We start from the raw sequence: 23,248 nt of genomic DNA on the forward strand, positions 1-23,248 counted from the left end.
TATACTCTAGCACTTCAATTATTGACCAATTTTGTAATCACAAATATATATTTCCAAAAATCATAACAGTAAAATATAAAAGAATTAAAATGTCAAAAATTAATCAGAGTTAGATATTTAACCTATGGTTAACTAAATTTTTCTAACGTATTCTAACGATACAGACATATTTGAAAATATCAAAACTTTTACAGAAAAAATATATAAAAATTAAACTTTATAGGAATATATTTGTTATTTATTATGTTTGCAAGAACCTGTATGAAATTAATCCTAAATTCTATTATATCCAAGTAAAACAATTGAAATAATAAAATAAACAACTAAAGAAATATCGATTATAAAAAAAAACAAAGCAAATTTGAGATGCTATTCAAAATGGCCTGTAGTTGAGGGATCTCTCTACAATTTCGGCCCTATAAAAGGAAAGCTAAGGTAATGGATACACACCCAGCCACCAAACAGAAAATAAAAAAAATTAAAGAAAATGGTGGAAATAGAGAGTAAGAAAGGCAAAGAGAGATGGTCTCTCCATGGAATGACCGCTCTCGTCACCGGAGGTACCAGAGGAATTGGGTAACCTCTGGTCTTCGCTTTTTTCCGACTCACCTTATATTAATAGAATCATTTTTACTATTATTTTATAAAAATATATAATATTTATATAATTGAAAAATAATATGCATGTACGTACGTATGTATGTGTGAAGCCATGCGGTGGTGGAGGAGCTACTGAGCTTTGGGGCGGCGGTGCACATGTGCACACTAGACGAGGCGGAGCTGCGGTCGTGCGTAGAGTGTTGGAAGGGGATGGGTTACCCGCGAGTGACCGGATCCGTCTGTGATGTGTCGTCGCGGGAGCAGCACGAGCAGCTCATGAAGGAGGTGGCCTCCCTTTTCTCCGGAAAACTCAACATACTCGTGAGTCTCATCATTTTTTTTTTTAAGTAAATTTCAAATACTATCATTGTGGTTTCGCACTTTCTTATTTTAGTATCATATGGTTTAAAATGTATCAATTTAATATCTTATGGTTTTTTTTTTTTTCTTTTCATCAACTTCTCTATTAACATTTTATTAAATCATATAAAAAAACCTTCAAATACTCTACCTAAATTTATCACATATTCATTTTAATACCTTTTAGTTTTAATTTTATCACTGATTTAACGAAAAAAAAATAGTAGATCAGATAATAAAAAGAGAAAAATGAAACCATGGAGTACTAATTAAATTAATACACTTTAAAGCATAGGGTGCTAAAATATAAAAGTGCAAAATCACATTGGTGCTATTTGAAGTTTTTTTTTTTTTTTCCTCTTTTTCCTTTTTTTTTTTCCAAGCTGTATATGCGGGTCACCTTGTAATTAAGTACTACATATTTTTAGAATTGAATCTTGTTCTCCTATCAATCCACATGTAATAGGTTATAGGTTTTCGAATAAAAAAATTAGGATAATTTCTGGCTTTTATATTTATCTCTAAAAAAATACTGCATTTTGAAATCTATTTGTTCAAACTTTAATTTTTTTTAAATAGGCCTTTAACACGTGAATATTAGAAAAATAAAAAACTTTCGAAAGGTATATTTGAAATATGGGACTTTTGTTTATATATTCCTAATTCTTTTTACAATTTTTATTTATCTTCTATTTTTTTAATTTTTTTAATTAATTAATTTTTTTTTAAATTAATAAAATTATTTTGATAACCTTAAATATTTAAGATATTTTTAAAAATTTTGAAAGATATTCTAGATATTATCCCTTGAAATAAAGAATAAATATAAAACTCAACAACTTTTTATAAATATGTCCACAGTTATCTTATTAAGGAAATTTGGGACGATGGAGCTAGAAAAAGTGATTTATGATTGACATGGTGGTATCCGTCACACAAAAGAAAATTAGGGACTTGTTTTAACAATTTGTTTAAATACCTAAATTTTAACTATAATAAAATGTGCATATACTAATAATGTTTTTTTTTTTTTTTTGAGAAATGCTACACGCCAGTAGAACAACATAACAAGGCCTCTTTTTTATTTTTAAATATTCTAATATTTACATGTAATATTTTCATGATAATGTACTGTACATGCCATTAATTGATACGCAGGTAAACAACGTAGGAACAAACATAGTAAAACCAACTACAGAGTACGCCCAAGAGGATACTGCGCACATATGGACTACTAACTTTGAATCAGGCTATCATCTCAGCCAGCTCTCGCATCCACTTCTGAAGGAATCAGGACACGGCTCGATCGTCTTCACCTCTTCTATCGCCGGTATCGCCGCTCTACCTTACGGGACCCCTTACGCTGCAACTAAAGGTAATAGCTTTTAGTTTTGAAGAATTTGAACTTATGATCTCATTGTTCTGATAATCAAACTTTGCATTGTAACGCAGGAGCAATTAACCAGCTGACGAAGAATCTGGCATGCGAGTGGGCCAAGGACCACATTCGGGCTAACTGTGTCGCACCTTCATTCACTAGAACTCCCTTAGCTGCTCCGGTTAGTTGTAGCTTTCTCGCTCATTCTTTTTTCTTTTTTTTTTTGCTTTTACTTTAATTTTTTTTAGATTCCTAGAGGTTACTAAACAAACTAGAACGCAAATGGATCTTAGTCAGTGAAGCTCTCATTCCGATCCACTTTGAATGGGATAGTAAACAGAGAATCCCTCTCTGCCCTATCCGCTAATAAAATGGAGTAGTAAATTGAGGATTCCTATCGTCTCTTGATTCGCTCCGATTTATCAAAATTTATGAAGCTCTGTTTTCGTCCCAAACTGCTCTGGAGAGAACAGTAAATAAGGACAAAAAATAATATAAATCAACATGTTCTAAGTCTATCCTGACTCGCTAAAAAAATAGGGAGGCTATAACTGTGAGTTAAAAGGTGTAATTTGTTGTGTGGGATTAGAGTTGGACCTTTTCCTGAGATTGTGGGGTTGATCAAAACCAGTCCAAAGTATGAAACCCAATCGGATCATTCTTAAACTCAATTCCTAATTTTAAATTAGCAGCAGATTTTAAAAGGTTTTAGAATACTCGGTTATTTCAGATATCTCATCATAGCTCTATTTATATTCATTGCAGTATCTTGACGAGCAGACGCTGGCGAAGGTTCGATCTCGCACGCCACTCGGGCGAATTGCGGAGCCCGAGGAGGTGTCATCGGCGGTGGCATTCCTTTGCCTCCCGGCAACTTCTTATATCACCGGACAAACTATCACGGTCGATGGAGGCACGACAATAAATGGGTTTTTCTTTAATTAGAAATTACCCGCTAAACTTAATATCCATGATTAAATAAGATGGGAATTAATAAGGGTTCCAGAGTTGTATATATATGTTGCTACGTACTTCTCCAAAAGTCCTATATATGCAGATGTTCCCTAACTAATGTGCTTATTGCTTTTTTTTTCTTTTTTTTCTTTTTTTTGTGTGTGTGTGTGTTTTTTTGACCTTTTTACCAAAACAATCTTATTGACACTCCCTCAATTTATGGTAAAAAAAAATATTTAAATTGAAAGATAAAAAACACTCCCTAATTTTCGGGAAGTTTGGTTGTCTCTATCTTTACATCAAATCCATCAATAATAACTTTGTAAAAACACAATCTTTTTTTTATAAAATATTTTTTTTAGGGGTTTAGCAAACTTATTGAACAAGCTAATCAATAACAGTGTTGAATTATTTTTAAAAAAATAATAAAAAAATTGAATGGATTAACATGAAATTATCCAGTTTGGTACGGTTCGATCTGCACTATCCGGTTGAGGACTGTGCTGGGTCATAGGTCTAAAAACGTATGGCTTGGTATGACATGAGCTAGATTTGAAGCCATGTTGGATCAAGCCGACCCTGCGTCAAGTTTGGCCCAAATGAATATGAGCCGTACTGGACTAGCACGACCTTCATTACATTCTTAAATACAATGCACTCTCACCGTCTTGTCTTCGAACAATCACCGTGGAGCTATAAAGATAACAAATAGACAACGAGATGCTACCTTTTTCTCAAGGAAACAAATAGACAACGAGATTTGTTTATAAACTTGCATCAGTATTTCGGTATGTATTAGTGCGGTAGCTGATTATTTCAAATGAAAAATAATACATTCATAGCAGATTTTATTATTAGCAGAACAAAAAGCTCAAATCATAACTAAATTCAACATATCTATTCAGTCAGTATCAAAAGTTATTTTGGATTATATCAAATTCCAAATAGGATCTGGTTGAGGAATAGGTTGGTTCTATTGAGTTTTGATTGTAACTGTGGCGCACTCAAATTAAGTCTCAAATCAGATGTGCTTATCTACTGAATTAAAGTTTAACACTTCTATTATTGACCAAAAGTGATTGATATGGAATTGCTGGAGGGCATGTAATTTTAATCAATTTGAGCAAACTTCATACTATTTTCAATAATTTTATTAAACTTAATAATTTTAACTCTCAGATGTATTAATAGTAAAATTTAACGAAATGTTCAATATATCTAAGTAAAACAACTTAAATAACAAAATTAGAATTAAAAGAGATTTCAATGAAAAAGAGTGTAAAATTGAGAAGTCTTATCTTTAAATCTTCCGTAGTTGAGGGATCTCTCTGCAGTTTTATATCTCTTTCACCTAATTTGGCCTCTTCTCTCTCTCTCTCTCTCTCTCTCTCTCTCTCTCTCTGCCAACCCCAACCCCCCCACACACACACACACACACAGAGAGACAGAAATGGAGGAAACAGAGAGTAAGAAAGGCAAAGAGAGGTGGTCTCTTCATGGAATGACTGCTCTGGTCACCGGAGGTACCAAAGGAATTGGGTAATCTCTCTTCTCTGCCTTCTTCAAAGTTCTTATCTATCATTTATTAATAGAATCATTTTTACTATTTATTTAGCTATGCGGTGGTGGAAGAGCTACTGAGCTTCGGGGCGGCAGTCCACACGTGCGCGAGAAATGAGACAGAGCTGCAGTCGTGTGTGGAGAGGTGGAGGGGGATGGGTTACCCGCGAGTGACCGGATCCGTCTGCGACGTTTCGTCGCGGAAGCAGCGCGAGCAGCTCATGAGCGAGGTGGCCTCCCTCTACGCTGGAAAACTCAACATACTTGTGAGTAGAGTGCTCTCTCTTTCACTCTTTCTTTAAGAAATGCTTGATCTAAAACCACAAAAAATTATCTTAGAATTTTTTAGAATTCAATAAAATTTTTAAAAAATTTTAGTAAACAAATTGGTCGCAATTTGATTTGTAGATTAAAAGTAGACATTAAATAGAATGATTGTAGAATTATAGACCTAGTAATTTTGTTTTTTAATCGATGAGAGTGGAATTCCAGTTAATTAAGTACCACAGATTTTTATAATTGGAACTTGTACTCTGTTCGATATCTTTGTTTACACATTATTTGGATTGGGTATAAGAAAGAGGATAAGACCTTTATCCCCTTTCTTGTACCCAAACACAAATCCATCTTGGTGGGAACTACAGTTCCTATCCATACCAGGTTATTCAAGATAACCCGCTATGGGTGGGAATCGTAGTTCGTGGAAATAAGCTTGTTCTCACCCATTTTGATAGAATTATAATTTTTTTTTCTTTATACCTCTACTAATTTAATAATAAAATATTTTTAATTAATATATTATATATTATTTTATAAATTAATTAGCTAAATTAATACTTAATTAATTTAATAATAAAATATTAGATAAATTAATAATTAGTTTGTGTGTTTATGTAATAACTAATATCTATATTGATTAATCAATTAAATATTTTGGCCAATATAACTAATTAAATAGAAGTACTTTATTTTATTAATATATTAATTTAATATCTTAATTTATTAACTTATCAAATTATTTATAATTAGTTAATTTATTAATTAACAGTACTCATATTTAATTAATCAATGATTTGTTCTAATTAATTTATTAATTAACATTTAAATTATCCAATAATATTCAGGATAAATTAATTAATTAATTTATTAAATATCATTTACTTAATATTTTAATGTTAATTATATATATATAATGTTATTATTTAACTATTATAATTACTCTTCTTTCTATTATTCCTATCTAACTAATCAAACATTATTTTTTTTATTCTTGAAAATGAACCACTTTTCATCCAAACGTAAAATTACTCTTATTTTTATTTATTCCCAAAGTTGTACCTATCTAGGAATAACCAAAAAAAGATTTATTCCAAAACCAATGCGTAACCAAGAGAACCGCCTCGAGAGGCCGTACAATGTAAATAGTTTTTTATCTCTAAAAATTACAGTTACCTATAAATAACCCACTTAGCCTTAAAAAATCACTAGCACATCCCTTTATTTAAGGATCGAAAATCTAAAAACACTAATAACCAGATTCTTTTAAAAGCATAAGAGTTCACTTTTATATAGATATGTATGCATGTATGTATATTCGAACTGATTCCAACTTGGGTTCAATCCTTTAAGATTTCTAGTTGAAAAATTCAACTAATGTTCTGCTTATTTATTAGATGAGCGATCGATTTTGAACTCATTACAAGTCGAGCACGAACTGACTCGCAAACTCTAATATGAATAGCCATTTTCTTTACAATTTAAGTGTGATCGATAGTTAATATATACGCAGATAAACAATGCGGGAACAGACATAACAAAACCAACTACAGAGTACACTAAAGAGGATGCTGCGCACATATGGGCCACTAACTTTGAATCAGCCTTTCATCTCAGCCAACTCTCGCATCCTCTCCTGAAGGAATCGGGACGCGGCTCGATCGTCTTCGTCTCCTTCGTCGCCGGCGTTGTTGCGATACCTTACGGAACCCCTTATGCTGGAACTAAGGGTAATTATTTTTTATTTTTTCAAAAATTATATATAGGGAGGTTTTGAACTTTCGACCTTATAATTATGATAATAATCAAACATTGCGCTGTAACGCAGGAGCAATGAATCAGCTGGCGAAGAATCTAGCGTGTGAGTGGGCAGTGGACCATATTCGTGCTAACAGTGTCGCACCTTGGTTTACGAGAACTCCGCTAGCTGATCCGGTTAGTTGTGGCTTCCTCGCTCATTCTTTTTTCTTTTTCTGCTTTAATTAAATTTATTATTTAAGATGCCTAGATACTAGGAATGCAAATGGATCTGAATAGGTGGAGTTCTCGTCCCGATCCACTTCGAATGGAATAATAAGTGAGAGTCCAAAATAAAGAAAATACTAGATAAGTACCCGCGCTTCGCGGCGGACAACAAAATTTACCGTGAACACACAACAATAAATGCTAAACAACATAATAAAATAATATTTGCACAAATATTTGTGCTACTAAAGATTAATTCAGATCCAAAGACTAAACAAAACCATGAAGGCGGAGAATCCGAAGGGAGGAATTGCTACCGCTCACCTTGGAGGAGCCGCGAGGGGAGTCGCCCTCGGAATCGAGCTCGTCGAAGGAGGAGGAGGAGGAGGCGGCGGCGACGACGATGGCGACTGAGGAGGCCATCATCAGAAATGTCTTTTTGTTTTTTTTCATGTGAAACCGTGCATCATCAAACAGGTGAATCATCCTAATCTATTATCAAATCTGAGAAGGAAAAAAAGGCATAGAATGCCTCCTTTATTGGATCAAAGAGCACTATTTCTACCAGCATCAAAGAAATTAAATCCAAGCTAACCTCATCAATATAATACCTAAATGAATCCAATTGTTCAACTCCTGAGCAAAGCCAACAACTACTAAATCCCATCTATGAGATTGCTATGAGCAATAAAAAACCCATTTTTCTTAGAACTAATAGTTAGCACATATGCATCCCAAATTGATCCCCTGCAGTTCGAACAGATATAGCTGAATTAAAACCACAGCTAATAGACTCATGAAACCCTAGAAAGAGAAGCAACTACTGCTGTGTGTAAACAGCAAATAAAATGAAAAAGGGCAGCAAAAAGCAAGTTATGAAACTGACCATGGATGAGGAAACAACCATCTTCTTCAGCAGATTCTGATACCCCATTCCTGCAAATGCGATGGGATTGATTAAAAAGGTTAGTTTTTTTATGGTTTTTGGAGAACAGAGTAGGGGATTGGATGGTTCAAAAGATGATCTTTTGATGAACCAACCAAAACCCAGATGAGAAAATTGGGGAAAAAGGGGAAATTTGCATGAGGAAAATAGGATTTGATTAGATAAAACCTTTGCATTCGAGGCCCAAAGAGAGCTAAAGGAGGAGCAAATGAAGCAGCAGCAGCAGCAGCAGCAGCAGTTGTAGGGAGAGGAGTTGTAGGGAGAGGAATATGAGGAGAAGAGGGAGTGTAGTGGAGAGAGATTTTTTCTTTGTTTGTTTACCTAAATGCGAGCGCGGATTCCTGTGGGGTGATCGGAGAGAGGTCGGAGAGAAAGAGAGGCGGGATCAGAGAGAGAGAGCCGGGATAGGAGAGAGAGAGGCGGGGGCGAGGCGGTGGCCAAGAGATCCTCGCCAGATCTCAAACCGGCGAGAATCGTGCCGCGAATCACGGCGGGAGGTCGGAGAGACCGCGGATCCCGACAGGTAGATCGGACGGCGGGTTGCAGAGAGAGAAAGAGAGGGGAACAGCACGGAAGGGAAAAAAAAACGCCGCAGATCGCGCCGCGGATCCCGGCGGATCTGCGTAGGGAGATCGGAGAGAGAGAGATGCGGGGAGCCACATCACCCGTGCCTGGCCCGCGTCGGCTCGCACCCGGCCCGCGCCGACTCGCACCAGCACCAGCACCCGCCCCGGCTCGCGCCCGCGCCCGCGCCCGCCCGCGCCGGCGCCTCGGCTCCTCGCTGGTAGCCCCCACCGGACCCCCCAAAAACACGGGGAGAGATCCGTACTAAAAAAAAAAGTACAGTGCCAGCCGTGATGTACGAAGCCACACAGAGGGACCCACCCAGACCGAAAACGCGAATGCACTGTGGAGCGAGTTTTCGATTCGCCCTTTAATATATTGGTATTGATAATTTGTTCCCAATTCAGCTCTATCTGCTAAAAAAAATAGAGAAGTAAGCGGAAAATGCCTTTCATCTCTCCATTCATTTTGAACTGCCGAAAATTTATAAAAATTTTGTCCCAGTCTGATGGAACAAAATAGTACAAATCAATTTCTTCTAAATTTATCCTGACTCGCTAAGAAAATAGGGTGACCCCGGGATCCTCCCCATTAACATTTCTAATACGGATACTTTTTATATTCAAAACCGAATTCAAAGCCGACTCATATAGCCCGGTAACCATGAGTTAAACTGTGTAATTTGTTGTGTGGGATTGGACTTGGACCTTTTGGGGTTGATCAAAATTAGCATCGAATATCAGCATCTTAAAAGGTTTTGGAGTATTCGGTTATTTCAGCAAGTCTAATCTTATATCTATTTGTACTCTCTATAGAGTCTTGACGAGCAGACACTGGCGAAGATCAGATCTCGCACGCCGCTCGGGCGAATTGCAGAGCCGGAGGAGGTGTCGTCCGCGGTGGCATTCCTTTGCCTCCCTGCAGCTTCTTATATCACCGGACAAACCATCACCGTCGACGGAGGCATGACGATAAATGGGTTCTTCTTTAATTAGAATAGAATTTACCCGCTAAACTTAATTAATATCCATGATTAAGTAAGATGGGGATTAATGAGAGTTCCAAAGTTGTATGTTGGCATGTTGCTACTTCTCCAAAAGTCCTATATATGCAGATGTTCGGTAACGAATGTGCTTAGTGCTATTATTTTATTTTTTATTTTTTTGTGTGTGTTTTTAATTTTTAACATTGTGGTTAGCCAATTACCAAAACCATTTTATTGACACTCCCACAATTTATAGTTAAAAAAAATTAAAATTGAAAGCTAAAATCTACTCTCTTTTTTTCTCGGTTGTTTGCCTGTCTCCATCTTTACATCAAATTCATCAATATAAATTTTATTGAAAAAATAAATCTTTTTATGATAAAGTATTTTTTTAAGGAATATAATAAACTTATTGATCGCTCGTACCGATTAGACCAGCTAATAATAGTGCCGAATTATTTTTTAAAAAATAATAAACAATTTAATGAATAGACGCGAAATCTAATTTGGTACGGTCTGATCTGCACTGTCAGGGTGCTGTGGTGGGTCCTAAGCCAGGTAGACATGAAACCTAATTTGGTACGGATAAAAAATTATCAAAATAAGATTATTAAGTTTAATCTTATTTTGATAATATCAAAATTTATTTTGGATTATATCAAATTCCAAATGAATGGTAGTGTTTGAGGATCTGGTTGAGGAATAGGTTGGTTCTATGGGGTATTGATCGTACCTGTGGCGCACTCAAATTAAGTCTCAAATCAGATGTGCTTATCCACTGGATTAAAGTTTAACATTCCTATTATTGACCAAAAGTGATTGATATGAAATTGCTGGGGGGCGTGTAATTTTAATCAATTTGAGCAAACCTCATACTAAATTTCTCAATAATATTATTAAACTTAATAATTTTAACTCTCAGTATATAAAATTGAACTATTTACCGTCCCACCTCAAATGTATTAATAGTTAAATTTAATGAACTGTTCAATAAATCTAAGTAAAACAACTTAAATAACAAAATTAGAATTAAAAGAGACTTCAATGAAAAAGAGTGTAAAATTGAGAGGTCTTATCTTTAAATCTCCCATACTTGAGGGATCTCTCTACAGTTTTAGCCTTATAAAAGGAAAGCCAAGGTAATGGATACCAACACCAACCCCAAAAAAAAAAATCACACACAAATGGAGGAAACGGAGAGTAAGAAAGGCAAAGAGAGGTGGTCTCTTCATGGAATGACTGCTCTGGTCACCGGAGGTACCAAAGGAATTGGGTAATCTCTCTTCTCCGCCTTCTTTAAATTTTTTTATCTATCATCTTATATTAACAGAATTACTTTTACTATTTATTTTAGCTATGCGGTGGTGGAGGAGCTACTGAGCTTCGGGGCGGCGGTGCATACGTGCGCACGAAACGAGGCGGAGCTGCGGTCGTGCCTGGAGCGGTGGAGGGGGATGGGTTATCCGCTAGTGACCGGATCCGTCTGCGACGTGTCGTCGCGGGAGCAGCGCGAGCAGCTCATGAACGAGGTGGCCTCCCTCTACGCCNAACGGAGTGGATTATCAAATCGGATGTCCTATAATCGAAAATAACTTTCAAGCACAGAGGCTTCCGTACCTTCGAAAGCGTAAGAACCTGATTCTATATAATTTTAAAATATTCAACTTATATTCAGCTTATTTATTAAACTAGTGACCAATTTCAACCTTATTTCAAGTTGAACACGAGTTGTCTCGTAAATCCTAATACGAATGGCCATTTCGTTTACGATATGTGTGATAATTAATTTATATGCAGGTAAACAACGCCGGAACAAACATACCAAAACCAACTACAGAATGCAGTGAAGAAGTTGCTGCGCACATATGGGCCACTAACTTCGAATCAGCCTATCATCTCAGCCAGCTCTCGCATTCTCTCCTGAAGGAATCGGGATGCGGCTCGATCGTCTTCGTCTCCTCCGTCGCCGGTGTTGTTGCGATACCTTACGGAACCCCTTACGCTGGAACTAAGGGTAATTAGCTTTTATTTTTCTTAAAATTATATATATGCGGAGGTTCGAACTTTTGACCTTATAATTATGGTAATCAAACATTATGCTGCAATTCAGGAGCAATGAATCAGCTAACGAAGAATTTAGCGTGTGAGTGGGCGAAGGATCACATTCGGGCTAACTGTGTCGCGCCTTGGTTTACGAGAACTCCGCTAGTGAATCCAGTGAGTTGTGGCTTTCTCCCTTTTTTTTTTTTTCTTTTTTTTCTTGGACTAGGAATGCAAATCGATCCGAGCCGGTGGAGCTCCCATCTCAATTCGTTCTGAATGAGACAATCAGTGGACCCCAATCCGCTCTATCAGCGAAGAGAATGTAGCTTTTTTTTTTTTTTTTGCTTTAAATTTTTTAGATGCCTAGAGGTCACACTAGGAATGTAAATGGATGTGAGTCAGTAGTGCTCCCATTCCGATCAGCTCTGAATAGGACAGTAAACAGAGGACCCCTATCCACCCTATCCGCTAAGAAAATAGAGCAGTAAAGAGAGAATCCCTTTTGTCCCTTGATTTACTTTCATCCAGCAAAAATTTATAAACCTCCATTTTCTTTTAGAACAGCTTCGGATGGAACAGTAAGTGAGGATAGAAAATAGGATAAATCAAAATTTGTTCTAAATTCGTCCTAACTCGCCAAGAAAATAGGGCAGCCCCCCGAGTCCGTCATGTTTGCATTTCTAATACAGACGCTTTTTATATATTTGAATCCGAATTCAACACTGACTCATGTAGCCATGAGTTAGAATGGTGTAATTTGTTGTGTGGGATTGGAGTTGAACCTTTTTCCTAAGATTGTAAGATTGATCAAAACCAGTCCAAAGCGCGAAACCCAATCGATCATTCTTAAACTCAATTCCTAATTTTAAAATTAGCATAGAATTTTACTGTAAAAAATATTAACTTATGGCACAATGAAATAAAGAAAAAATGGTGTTCATAATATTGTAGTTCAAAATTTATAGAATGAGATCATTAATTGGAGCCATTTGAAAAGCCCGAAAGCGTATAAAATAATAAAAATATTATTCTTTAACATCTAAAAAGATTTTAGAGTACTCGGTTATTTCAGAGATCTAATCATAACTCTATTTATACTCATCGCAGTTTCTCGACAAGCAGACACTGGCAAAGATCCGATCTCGCACGCCGCTCGGGCGAATTGCGGAGGCGGAGGAGGTGTCGTCGGCGGTGGCATTCCTTTGCCTCCCTGCAGCTTCTTACATCACCGGGCAAACCGTCACGGTTGATGGAGGCGTGACAATAAATGGGTTTTTCTTTAATTAGAATAGAATTTGCCCGCTAAACTTAATTAATATCCATGATTAAATAAGATAGGGATTAATGAGAGTTCCAAAGTTGTATGTTGCTACTTCTATGTATGTCCTATTTATGCAGATGTTCCGTAACGAATGTGCTTATTGCTATTTTTTTATTTTTTATTTTTTTTTTTGTATGTGTTTTTGACTTTTTAACATTGCCGTTAGCCAATTACCAAAACCATTTTATTGACAATCCCTCAATTTATATTTAAAAAAATTAAAATTGAAAGCTAAAATATACCCCCTTTTTTTCGGATGTTTGCTTGTCTCCGTCTTTACATTAAATCCATCAATATAAACTTTGTTTAAAAAACAAATCTTTTTATGATAAAGCTTTTTTTAAGAGATTTAGCAAACTTATTGACCGCTCGTACTGATTAGACGAGCTAATAACAGTGTTGTATTATTTTTTTTAAAAAAATAAAAAATTTAATTGATAGAAACGAAATCCAGTTTGGTACGGTCCGATCTGGACTACCAGGGTGAGGGCTATGCTGGGTCATAGACAACGGTGTCAATGAGTACGATCTGCATTACATTCCTAAATACAATGCGCTCTCACCGTCTTGCCTTCGAACAATCACCATGGAGCTATAAAGTTAACAAATAGACAACGAACCGACCGTTCCTAAAGCAAATGACAAAAAATTTGGTGGTTGGTATCTGAGATCCAAGTTCGAATCCTAATTGATTCACATTTCCAGCTAAGTTTATTTCTAAATAAAATAAACGAAGCAAGTAGCATGCTATCTATCTCTCAAAAAAAAAAAAAAAAAACAAATAGACAACGAGATTTGTTTCTAAACTTGCATCAATATTTCGATATGTATTGGTGCGGTGGCCGACTATTTTGAATGAAAAATAATACATTCAATGTAAATTTTATTATTAACAAAACAAAAAAGTTCAAATTATGATTAAATATAACATATCTATTTTGATAATATCAAAAATTATTTTGGATTATATCTAATTGCAAATGAATGGTGGTGTTTGAGGATCTGGTTGAGGAATAGGTTGGTTCTATGGGGTATTGATCGTACCTGTGGCGCACTCAAATTAAGTCTCAAATCAGATGTGCTTATCCACTGGATTAAAGTTTAACACTCATATTATTGACCAAAAGTGATTGATATAAAATTGCTGAGGGTAGTGTAATTTTAATCAATTTGAGCAAACCTCATACTAAATTTCTCAATAATATTATTAGACGTAATACTTTTAACTCTCAGTATATAAAATTGTACTATTTACCTTCCCATCTCAGATGTAATAATAGTTAAATTTAATGAAATGTTCAATATATCTAAGTAAAACAACTTAAATAACAAAATTAGAATTAAAAGAGACCTCAATAAAAAAGAGTGTAAAATTGAGAACTCTATTTTAAATCTCCCATACTTGAGGGATCTCTCTACACTTTTAGCCTTATAAAAGGAAAGCCAAGGTAATGGATACCAACACCAACCCCAAAAAAAAAATCACACACAAATGGAGGAAACAGAGAGTAAGAAAGGCAAAGAGAGGTGGTCTCTTCACGGAATGACTGCTCTGGTCACCGGAGGTACCAAAGGAATTGGGTAATCTCTCTTCTCCGTCTTTTTTTAATTTTCTCATCTATCATTTATTAACAGAATCATTTTTACTATTTATTTTAGCTATGCGATCATGGAGGAGCTACTGAGCTTCGGGGCGGCGGTGCATACGTGCGCACGAAACGAGGCGGAGCTGCGGTCGTGCCTGGAGCGGTGGAGGGGGATGGGTTATCCGCTAGTGACCGGATCCGTCTGCGACGTGTCGTCGCGGGAGCAGCGCGAGCAGCTCATGAACGAGGTGGCCTCCCTCTACGCCGGAAAACTCAACATACTTGTGAGCAGATAACTCTCTCCCTCACTCTTTTTTTAAGAAATGCTTGATTTACAACCAAAAAAAAATTATCTTAGAATTTTTTTAGAATTCACTAATTTTTTAAAAAATTTTTAGTAAACAAATCGGTCGCAACTGGATTTGTAGATTAAAAGTAGACATTGAATAGAATGATTGTAGAATTATAGATCTAGTAATTTTGTTTTTTAATCGAAGTGTGAGTCGCATTCCAGTTCAGTTTTCACGCTTAAGTACCAATCACATGTAGTTGGTCATAGCCTTTTAGGCTGATCCAGATTTTTGACTTCCATGGTATCAAAAGAGAGAATAAAAGAAAATAGGAATGAGGTGGAAAAGTTTGTTCATGGTTGATATGGACCATACGTGTCCAAATTTGTGTGGTATAAATTATTTTCGAATTTTATTATAATATATTGTTTTTTTATCGAAATGTTTGATTTCGGCCCGGTACAGCTCAGGCCCGTTGCGGGCCGTCGGGCCTTAAAAGGAGCAGCCCAGCATGACCGGGCACAGACGCTACAGTATCCACCGTGCCGTGTTGTAGTCCGGATCGAGGCCGTGCCGGACAGAGCAGCCTATTTTACATCCCTATCTAAAAGTTAAAGTTACCTATAAATATAATATTTTAAACTTATTTAACGCTTTATATTAAATAATACTATATATATTTATTTTATGTTTTAATTTTTCATCCTAGATTTTGAACGGTTAAAATTTACTCATTTGTCTTATTAATTTTTTTAATACTAAAAATTGAAATTTATTTTTAAATTCTTGAATTATAAAGTGTAAAGTATACATCCTAAAATAAAGCCCATCAACGAGCCAAATACAAATGAGCTGGGCAGGCTCGTGTTCACTCGTTTGAACGAGATGAACACAAGTTGACTCGCGAAAAATAAACTAGATTGTCAAACCCAACTACTGAGTGAAAAGTTGAAAAAAAAATAAATAATTAAAATCTTAATCTAATAATTAAATTTTATAAAATATAAATCTCCTTATATTTGGGAGGCATATTTTTTAAATAGTAGAAATATTTAATATATATATATATATAAAGAGAGAGAGAGAGAGAGTACGTCTTCTACACTTTCGAAAGCACGGAGCTCTCCGTATTTATAAGTTATTTTTGATGATGGAACATCCAATTTGATGATCAGCTCCGTTAAGTATAATATATTCTATTAGAACTATTTAGAAACTAAATTTCATAATTTTTCGACATTATTTATCAAGTGATTAAAGGGTCTCAAAAATGACTATTTTAATAGTCGATATAGCACGTTTGTAAGTTCAACAGTGTAGAAGAATCCAAATTATTTGAAACTTTAATAAAAAAAATTTATTTAATATCAAGAGAAAAAACAACACTTTTAATTTGAAGTTTGAATCTTTTATCATTATTTTTTTATAAAATTTTGATTTTCAATCGTTCATTTTGAAGCTACACGTTTACTAGGCAAACATAATCAAAAAATTATAAAATTTGATTTTTAAATAGTTATAATAATGTAGATCAGCCCTAACGGAGTGGATTATCAAATCGGATGTCCTATAATCGAAAATAACTTTCAAGCACAGAGGCTTCCGTACCTTCGAAAGCGTAAGAACCTGATTCTATATAATTTTAAAATATTCAACTTATATTCAGCTTATTTATTAAACTAGTGACCAATTTCAACCTTATTTCAAGTTGAACACGAGTTGTCTCGTAAATCCTAATACGAATGGCCATTTCGTTTACGATATGTGTGATAATTAATTTATATGCAGGTAAACAACGCCGGAACAAACATACCAAAACCAACTACAGAATGCAGTGAAGAAGTTGCTGCGCACATATGGGCCACTAACTTCGAATCAGCCTATCATCTCAGCCAGCTCTCGCATTCTCTCCTGAAGGAATCGGGATGCGGCTCGATCGTCTTCGTCTCCTCCGTCGCCGGTGTTGTTGCGATACCTTACGGAACCCCTTACGCTGGAACTAAGGGTAATTAGCTTTTATTTTTCTTAAAATTATATATATGCGGAGGTTCGAACTTTTGACCTTATAATTATGGTAATCAAACATTATGCTGCAATTCAGGAGCAATGAATCAGCTAACGAAGAATTTAGCGTGTGAGTGGGCGAAGGATCACATTCGGGCTAACTGTGTCGCGCCTTGGTTTACGAGAACTCCGCTAGTGAATCCAGTGAGTTGTGGCTTTCTCCCTTTTTTTTTTTTTATTAAACTTTTTTAAGATGCCTAGTGGTTAATACACNCTTTATTAGGCATGATCTATATTATTATAACTATTTAAAGTTTGAATCTTTTATCATTATTTTTTATAAAATTTTTATTTTTAATCGTTCATTTTGAAGCTACACGTTTACTAAGCAAACATTATAAAAAAATTATAAAATTTGATTTTTAAATAGTTATAATAATATAGATCATGCCTAATAAAGTCGATTATCAAATCGGATGTCCTATAATCGAAAATAACATACAAGCACGGAGACCTCCGTACCTTCAAAAGCGTAGAAGCCTAGTTCTATATAATTTTAAAATATTCAACTTATATTCAGCTTATTTATTAAACTAGTGACCAATTTCGAGCTTATTTTGAGGCGAACACGAGCTGTCTCATAAATCCTAATATGATTAGCCATTTTCTTTATGATATGTGTGATAATTAATTTATATGCAGGTAAACAACGCGGGAACAAACATACCTAAACCAACTACAGAATACAGTGAAGAAGATGTCGCGCACATATGGGCCACTAACTTTGAATCAGCCTTTCATCTTAGCCAGCTCTCGTATCCTCTCCTGAAGGAATCGGGACGCGGCTCGATCGTCTTCGTCTCCTCTGTCGCCGGTGTTGTTGCGACACCTTATGGAACCCCTTACTCTGGAACTAAGGGTAATTAGTTTTTATTTTTTTTAAAATTATATATGTACGGATGTTCGAATTTTTGACCTTATAATTATGATAATCAAACATTATGCTGCAATTCAGGAGCAATGATTCAGCTGACAAAGAATTTAGCGTGTGAGTGGGCGAAGGACCACATTCGGGCTAACTGTGTCGCGCCTTGGTTTACGAGAACTCCGCTAGCTGATCCAGTGAGTTGTGGTTTTCTCCCCCATTTTGCTTTAATTAAACTTTTTTAAGATGCCTAGTGGTTAATACACAGACCGTTGGAAAAATATTTTTGATCTTTTATTACAATATTCTTTAAAAATCAATTCAAAAATTTAAATTATAAGTTTCGAAATATTCCGCGAAAGAAATTAAATAACAAATACTATAAAAAAAAGGTTTAGATAAGGTCTATGGATCGAGGCGTGCAGAGTATTGTCCTAGAAGCGAAATTATCCCTCCACGTGCGAGGCTTCTCGGCAATTACTCCTAACGATACAACGATCATGTTTCACCCCGTCTGCACGCTTTCAAGGTGGCGCAAGATGAACCCAACCAGCTTCAGATCCAGCAATAAAAAACTCGGCGAAAATCCAAAAAGCAGAAAAAGACGAGAGGGTTTAGATATGCTCAGGTTATTAATTAACTCGTGCAATCTCGCCCCATATTTATAATCTAGGTGAGAATCTTGTTTCAACGCGCCAAATCCGTGTAGAAAAAGATAAGCCTAAGATTATACGGAAAAAAATTAGGATTAGAATAAAAATAAAGATAAGGATTAAACTAAAGATAAAACCGAAAAAATAAAATAAAATAAACCGGGTGTATGAACCACGCACGTCACCGCCCGCCCGCCCGCCCCGACTCGTGCTGTGTGTGCGTGTGTGTATTTAAACGAGAACATTACTCTCACTTTCTTCCAAACAACTAGCTTGAGAACTGAGAACAAAAGAATATATAAAAATCACAAATACCCTTTTGGTTTTCAATATGGGACTAAACATCACACATAAAAATTTTAATTGGGGTCCCAAATGGTCCATTAACAAATATTGGGCTCTCAAAAGGCCTTAACAAATTTTAAATCACAACAAACCTAATAAAATCTAATACAGACTAGGAATGCAAATGAATCTACGTCTGCGGAGCTCCTATCTCAATTCGTTCTGATTGAGACAATAAGTGGATCGCTCTATCAGCTAAGAATGGAGCAGATTTTTTTTCTTTTTGCTTTAAATTTTTTAGATGCCTAAAGGTTATACTATCCGGACTAGGAACGTAATGGATGTGAGTCGGTAGAGCTCCCATTCCGATCAGCTTCGAATGGGACAGTAAACAAAGAACCCCTATCCACCATATCCACTAAGAAAATGGAGCAGTAATTAAAGAGAGAATCCCTTTAGTCCCTTGATTTGCTTTGATCCAGAAAAAATTTATAAAATCTCAATTTTCTTTCAGAACAACTACGGATGGAACAGTAAGTTATGATAGAAAATAGGATAAGTCAAAATTCGTCCTAAATCTGTCCTAACTCACCAAGAAAATAGGACAGACTCTGACTCGGTCCTGTTTGCATTTCTAATACAGACGCTTTTTATATATTTGAATCCGAATTCAACACTGACTCATGTAGCCATGAGTTAGAATGGTGTAATTTGTTGTGTGGGATTGGAGTTGGACCTTTTTCCTGAGATAGTAGGATTGATCAAATAAGGTCCAAAGCGCGAAACCGAATAGATCATTCTTTAAACTCAATTCCTAATTTTAAAATTAGCTTAGAATTTTACTATAAAAAATATTAACTTATGGCACAATGAAACAAAGAAAAAATGGTGTTCATAATTTTTTTTTTTTGAGAGATAGGTAGCACGCTACCCGTTTCGTTTATTTTATTTAGAAATAAACTTAGTTGGAAATGTGAATCAACTAGGATTCGAATTTGAATCTCGGATACCAACTATCAAACCTTTTGCCACTTGCTTTATGGACGGTCGGTATGTTCATAATATTTTAGTTCAAAATTTCTAGAATGAGATCATTAATTGGAGCCATTTGAAAAGCCCGAAAGCGTATAAAATAATAAAAATATTATTCTTTAACATCTTGAAAGATTTTAGAGTACTCGGTTATTTCAGAGATCTAATCATAGCTCTATTTATACTCATCGCAGCTTTTCGACGAGCAGACACTGGCAAAGATCCGATCTCGCACGCCGCTCGGGCGAATTGCGGAGGCGGAGGAGGTGTCGTCGGCGGTGGCATTCCTTTGCCTCCCTGCAGCTTCTTACATCACCGGGCAAACCATCACGGTTGATGGAGGCGTGACAATAAATGGGTTTTTCTTTAATTAGAGTAGAATTTACCCGCTAAACTTAATGAATATCCATGATAAAATAAGATGGGGATTAATGAGAGTTCCAAAGTTGTATGTTGCTACTTCTATATATGTCCTATTTATGCAGTATGTTTCGTTCCGTACATGCTTATTGCACTTTCTTTTTTGATTATTTGTACTTTTTATACATTGTAGCTAAGCAATTACCAAAAAGGCGAAACCTTTTTTTCTTTTTGTGGCTCAACTTGAAAACCAAAAAAAAAANCTAAACTTAATGAATATCCATGATAAAATAAGATGGGGATTAATGAGAGTTCCAAAGTTGTATGTTGCTACTTCTATATATGTCCTATTTATGCAGTATGTTTCGTTCCGTACATGCTTATTGCACTTTCTTTTTTGATTATTTGTACTTTTTATACATTGTAGCTAAGCAATTACCAAAAAGGCGAAACCTTTTTTACAAGTATAGGCACAACAAATAAATACAAAATAAAAAGAAGAAAAAAAAATAAAGGATAAGTAAATTGCTGAAGGGTCCTCGAAATTTTAGTGCAGTTTTAGATTAGTCCACAATTCAACTTTTACAGTTAAATTCCAAACTTTTACGACCTTTTGTAACTTTAGTTTCAATCAAATTTGTACTCAAAAGGGAAAATAATAAAAAAGGGAACAAGTTCGAATGCAATTCATCCAAAAGTTAATAAACCACGATAATCCAACTATGAACATTATGAGCATGCTGATATGTCACGCGTAAATTTGTTTGTACAACAGAAGCAAGTATAGCATACTGAACAGAAGCATTAATGTGTATATATAAAGAGATGATTAGAAATGACCCCTGAAGCATTTCCCAAAAAGTCCATGAACATTATGGGCTCAAATTGAACTAGTTTTGCGGTCCAACCCGGCCCGGTCCGCCCAATGCGACCCAACATGGTCTATTAAGAAACCTACGCATTAGCATTTTTATTAAAGCATACCAATGATCCATTTTGCACTAAATACCAGCAATAAGAGACCAAATTCACTTCGGAATAATTCAAGAACACCTTGCTTGCTCCGAACTCTCTTTTATCCTTCACACATCAAACATACACAACTTAGTCATATAATTAACCCCCTCTCTTCTCTTTCTTATAGCTTTGCACTCACCTCTTTGAGTTCTTTTAATTCGCTCCGTTTCACATCACATGTTCTTCTACTCTTCTAGCACTAACCAACATGGAAGAGAGCTCTCCAATGTTTGTTCACTCCATCTCCGAGACGGGCCGGTTACTACCTTCGGCAAGCCGTTGGAACTCCATAGAAATCGACTTCGATCTTTTCCCGACGTCTTCGCGGACGAACGATCCCGTCCCCTCAAAGTACTCAAAGTCTTATACATTTAAACTCGGCATAACCGACATGTCGCAGCTCAAGTGCTTCATCTACGTGTCGATTGCTTTAGTTCTCATCGTCGTCGCTTTAGTTCTCTTGATGGTTCTCTTGCCGCGCAAACGCGGCCACCATGGCTCTTCTAGCAATCTACCAGTTGCTCTAGAGTATAGCCTTCTATTCTTTGATGCCCAAAAATGTGAAATCTCTTTTCCTACTTATCTATGTATTAAGCGCCTATTCGGTCTGGCTTCTGCAGCAGCTTCTATGCTCTGGAAGTAAAATACTTTAGATGGTTTAGATCTTATGTTGCGGCGAGAAGAAAAATGAGATTCTATGCCACAAACAAAGAAGCTCCGAACCGAAGCTTCCACACAAGTTGCAACGAGTATTTGGGTATTGGAGCTTGTTCGAACAGCTCTACCCAAATCGCACTTCTACAAAAGTTCCAGGTCAAATAGGCTATGAGTTGGTACCAGGTTTGTGTGATGGATCTTACTTTCTTTGATTATTATTCTACAGCTGGGGTTCTTCCGACAAACAATCCGGTGAAGTTCCGTCGCAATTCAGGGTTAAAGGATGGCCCGGATGCTAGTCTTGTCGGAGGCTTCTATGACTCAGGCAACAACATCAAGTTCAGCTTCCCCACAGCTTACACAATCACTTTACTGAGTTGGTCAGTGATTGAGTACCATAAAAAGTATTCATCTATTGATCAGCTTGAGCATGTTCAGGACATCATCAGATGGGGATCTGATTATTTACTTAAACTCTACATCCCATCCAACACAACATCAAAACCTGCACTGCTATATTCTCAGGCAAGTTACTATTCCTTAAAATCAGTTGGTTGTTACACCATATGAGGACATCACATAATATGTGTGAGACTTTGATGCAGCTAAAATTCTGCAATGCTGTTGAACATCTAGAAAATGTGATCTGCAATGCTGTTGATACGCTAATTACTTTACTGATAGGTTGGGAGTACAAATACAGATAAAAATTTGCAAGATGACATGACATGCTGGCAAAGGCCCGAGGATATGACCTACGATAGACGCGTGTCGATATGCGGAGGTTCTGCAGCTGATCTTGCAGGGGAAGTTGCAGCAGCATTAGCTGCAGCTTCTCTTGCATTGGCAGATCAAAATGAAACATACTCCCAGAAGCTGGTTGAAGCCTCAGAAAGCGTATTTAAGTTGGTTAGGAAAAGCCAGAATAAAGAGACATATACTGCAGATGATGCCTGTGGAGGAGAAGCAAGAGGTTTCTACACCTCTTCAAGCTATAAGGATGAGTTGGTTTGGGCAGGGACATGGCTATTCTTCGCCACGGGGAATTATGCGTATCTTCGATACACTACCGATAATTTCGAGCTCGCGGTGAAGGAAGAGATGGATTCAAACAGTGGGATTTTCTACTGGGACAACAAGATTCCAGCAAACGCAGTAAATTTCGCTTAAACTGCTTCTGAACATGAAGAAAACAGATTTGGAAGGGTTAATTATATTTGATTGATTCTATTTGTAGGTTTTGCTAACAAGGCTAAGGTATCTCCATGATCCTGGATATCCATATGAAGCCGCACTAACAGTGTGCTCAGATATGGTTAACATTCTGATGTGTTCCTACCTCTCTTATTCTGGGAGTTTTAACATGACACCAGGTACAAAATCTAAAATCCACCATGAAGTATGCTTAAATATTAGCTGCTAGCAACTTGTGCAGCTGTTGAATCAAGATTTTTAGCGAAGAACTAGTATTTTTTCCATCAGTATCT

The 23,248-nt window shown here is 36.1% G+C and overlaps 3 protein-coding genes and 1 long non-coding RNA gene across 17 annotated transcripts; 3 read left to right on the forward strand and 1 right to left on the reverse strand.

Moving 5' to 3' along the window:
* Positions 433–4,610, forward strand: LOC109723145 (tropinone reductase homolog At5g06060-like). 2 transcript variants are annotated; one of them, XM_020251382.1, is made up of 6 exons: positions 433–576; positions 711–921; positions 2,119–2,335; positions 2,413–2,519; positions 3,104–3,251; positions 3,541–4,610. In XM_020251382.1, the coding sequence occupies exons 1-6, from the start codon at positions 488–490 to the stop codon at positions 3,660–3,662; spliced, it is 894 nt and encodes a 297-aa protein (XP_020106971.1). In that variant the 5' UTR covers positions 433–487; the 3' UTR covers positions 3,663–4,610. The 2 variants fall into 2 exon arrangements, with proteins under 2 accessions (XP_020106971.1, XP_020106972.1); XM_020251383.1 differs by lacking the exon at positions 3,541–4,610 and having other exon boundaries at positions 434–576; positions 3,104–3,432.
* On the forward strand, positions 4,696–20,491 carry LOC109723146 (tropinone reductase homolog At5g06060-like). Of its 13 annotated transcripts, none has more exons than XR_002219630.1 (6): positions 4,696–4,831; positions 4,908–5,118; positions 6,642–6,858; positions 6,957–7,063; positions 7,382–7,570; positions 9,419–9,555. XR_002219630.1 is itself a non-coding variant. In XM_020251391.1 (6 exons), the coding sequence occupies exons 1-6, from the start codon at positions 4,743–4,745 to the stop codon at positions 20,099–20,101; spliced, it is 804 nt and encodes a 267-aa protein (XP_020106980.1). In that variant the 5' UTR covers positions 4,705–4,742; the 3' UTR covers positions 20,102–20,230. The 13 variants fall into 13 exon arrangements, 12 of the variants coding, with proteins under 12 accessions (XP_020106981.1, XP_020106982.1, XP_020106983.1 ...); XM_020251391.1 differs by lacking the exons at positions 4,908–5,118; positions 6,642–6,858; positions 6,957–7,063; positions 7,382–7,570; positions 9,419–9,555 and adding exons at positions 10,811–10,861; positions 14,612–14,822; positions 17,535–17,751; positions 17,848–17,954; positions 19,922–20,230 and having other exon boundaries at positions 4,705–4,780; XM_020251388.1 differs by lacking the exons at positions 4,696–4,831; positions 4,908–5,118; positions 6,642–6,858; ... (1 more) ...; positions 7,382–7,570; positions 9,419–9,555 and adding exons at positions 10,702–10,861; positions 10,943–11,117; positions 14,787–14,822; ... (1 more) ...; positions 17,848–17,954; positions 19,922–20,230.
* LOC109723152 lies at positions 7,220–8,955 on the reverse strand. The gene is made up of 3 exons (XR_002219631.1): positions 8,208–8,955; positions 7,980–8,029; positions 7,220–7,840 (listed from the first exon to the last, which is right to left on the reverse strand). It is a non-coding gene; the product is annotated as an uncharacterized LOC109723152 (long non-coding RNA).
* Positions 20,651–23,233, forward strand: LOC109723154 (endoglucanase 12-like). Its single transcript, XM_020251409.1, has 4 exons — positions 20,651–21,664; positions 21,988–22,286; positions 22,446–22,916; positions 22,999–23,233. The coding sequence occupies exons 1-4, from the start codon at positions 21,313–21,315 to the stop codon at positions 23,182–23,184; spliced, it is 1,308 nt and encodes a 435-aa protein (XP_020106998.1). The 5' UTR covers positions 20,651–21,312; the 3' UTR covers positions 23,185–23,233.

This window comes from Ananas comosus, linkage group 17, assembly GCF_001540865.1.
Source record: "Ananas comosus cultivar F153 linkage group 17, ASM154086v1, whole genome shotgun sequence".
Classification (NCBI taxonomy): Eukaryota; Viridiplantae; Streptophyta; class Magnoliopsida; order Poales; family Bromeliaceae; genus Ananas; species Ananas comosus.

Coding starts and splice junctions, on each gene's coding strand:
- LOC109723145 (XM_020251382.1), top strand. CDS start 488: ATGGTGGAAATAGAGAGTAAGAAAGGCAAAGAGAGATGGTCTCTCCAT. Junction 577..710: donor GGAGGTACCAGAGGAATTGG/GTAACCTCTGGT, acceptor GTATGTGTGAAG/CCATGCGGTGGTGGAGGAGC. Junction 2,520..3,103: donor GAACTCCCTTAGCTGCTCCG/GTTAGTTGTAGC, acceptor TATTCATTGCAG/TATCTTGACGAGCAGACGCT.
- LOC109723146 (XM_020251388.1), top strand. CDS start 10,731: ATGGATACCAACACCAACCCCAAAAAAAAAAATCACACACAAATGGAG. Junction 11,118..14,786: donor GCGAGCAGCTCATGAACGAG/GTGGCCTCCCTC, acceptor CTCATGAACGAG/GTGGCCTCCCTCTACGCCGG. Junction 16,834..17,847: donor CCCTTACGCTGGAACTAAGG/GTAATTAGCTTT, acceptor GCTGCAATTCAG/GAGCAATGATTCAGCTGACA.
- LOC109723154 (XM_020251409.1), top strand. CDS start 21,313: ATGGAAGAGAGCTCTCCAATGTTTGTTCACTCCATCTCCGAGACGGGC. Junction 21,665..21,987: donor ATTCTTTGATGCCCAAAAAT/GTGAAATCTCTT, acceptor ATTATTCTACAG/CTGGGGTTCTTCCGACAAAC. Junction 22,287..22,445: donor CTGCACTGCTATATTCTCAG/GCAAGTTACTAT, acceptor CTTTACTGATAG/GTTGGGAGTACAAATACAGA.